This window comes from Cavia porcellus, unplaced genomic scaffold (assembly GCF_034190915.1).
Source record: "Cavia porcellus strain 051 isolate PalLab524CR breed Dunkin Hartley unplaced genomic scaffold, mCavPor4.1 scaffold_50, whole genome shotgun sequence".
Lineage (NCBI taxonomy): Eukaryota > Metazoa > Chordata > Mammalia > Rodentia > Caviidae > Cavia > Cavia porcellus.
This window is the reverse complement of record NW_026947533.1, coordinates 4,429,334-4,430,583: the sequence shown is the minus strand read 5'-3', so window position 1 is coordinate 4,430,583 and position 1,250 is coordinate 4,429,334. Positions and strand designations below refer to the sequence as shown.

The 1,250-nt window shown below is 47.0% G+C and overlaps 1 protein-coding gene across 1 annotated transcript; it reads right to left on the bottom strand.

Moving 5' to 3' along the window:
* On the bottom strand, nucleotides 1-936 carry LOC100723861 (olfactory receptor 9G19-like). The gene has a single exon (XM_003461372.2). The coding sequence runs from the start codon at nucleotides 934-936 to the stop codon at nucleotides 1-3; it is 936 nt and encodes a 311-aa protein (XP_003461420.2).
* Nucleotides 937-1,250: the final 314 nt, after the last annotated feature.

Below are 1,250 nucleotides of genomic sequence, written 5' to 3'. Positions count from 1 at the left end.
TTAGACACTAGCTTGTGATAAGTTAAAGAGTTTTTTAAGAGCTTCTTTCACATCTTTATTCCTCAGGCTATAGATCATAGGGTTCAACATGGGGAATAGCACTGTATAAAAGGTGGAAACCATCTTGTCTCTTTCAAGGGAGTAGCTGGAACTGGGGCGAGAGTAGATGTAGAGGATGGAGCCATAGTACAGGGTGACCGAGACGAGGTGGGAGGAACATGTGGAGAAGGCCTTGAGGCAGCCCTCCGTGGAGCAGATCCTCAAGATGGCAGCAGTGATGAAGAAGTAGGAGGCCAGGATGAGCAGGGTGGGGGCAATGACATTGGAGGCCAGCAGGAAATACAACACACACTGGTAGCTGTCTCTCACATCACATGCCAACTTCACCAGGGGTGGTACATCACAGAAAAAGTCATCAATGATGTTGTCTCCGCAGAAATCCAGAGTGAATGTGTTGCTGGTTAGGATTATTGCATTGAGGAAGCCCCCTATATAGGAGAACGCCACCAGACAGATGCACAGGCTCCTGGGCATGGCTTGAGCATAGAGCAGGGGGTTGGCGATGGCCATGTAGCGGTCATAGGCCATGGCGGCCAGCAGGTAGCACTCACTGTAGGCCAGTCCAGCAGAGAAGAAGAACTGGGTCACACAGCCTTCAAAAGAAATGCTTTTGTCCTCAGAGAGGCAGGTCACTCGGATCTTTGGGGTGTAGACTGAGGAATACCAAAGGTCCAGGAAAGACAAATTTCCAATGAAAAAGTACATGGGTGTGTGGAGCCGGGAATCATTACAGATCAGGGTGATGAGTATGTTGTTTCCCAGCAGCGTCACAGAGTACACGCCCAGGAACACCACAAACAGGACCAACTGCATCATGGGGTCTGTCGTGAAGCCCAGTAAGATGAACTTGGTCACTGTGTGATTTCTCCTCTCCATTGCTCCTGAAATCCTCCTAGGCATGGAATAGACAGGAATTGATTCCTTCAGTCGGGATCAGTGAGGATATCCTTTGTGTTAGGTCCTGAGATGTAGTTAAGGGTAAAGGAGAATCCTAACTGCTGCAGTTGGTATGAGACTTTCCTGTGCTTCAATAAACTCATTGCAATGGTATGCATTTGATAACAGTCAGATGATAATACACTCTGGATGTTTGTTGCATTTCCTTTCAAGCAATGTGTCAGCCTCAAATGATGTCTCAGACTCCTGAATTTTTTTAGTGTTTGTAAAATTCATTGATCTTTTACTCACTC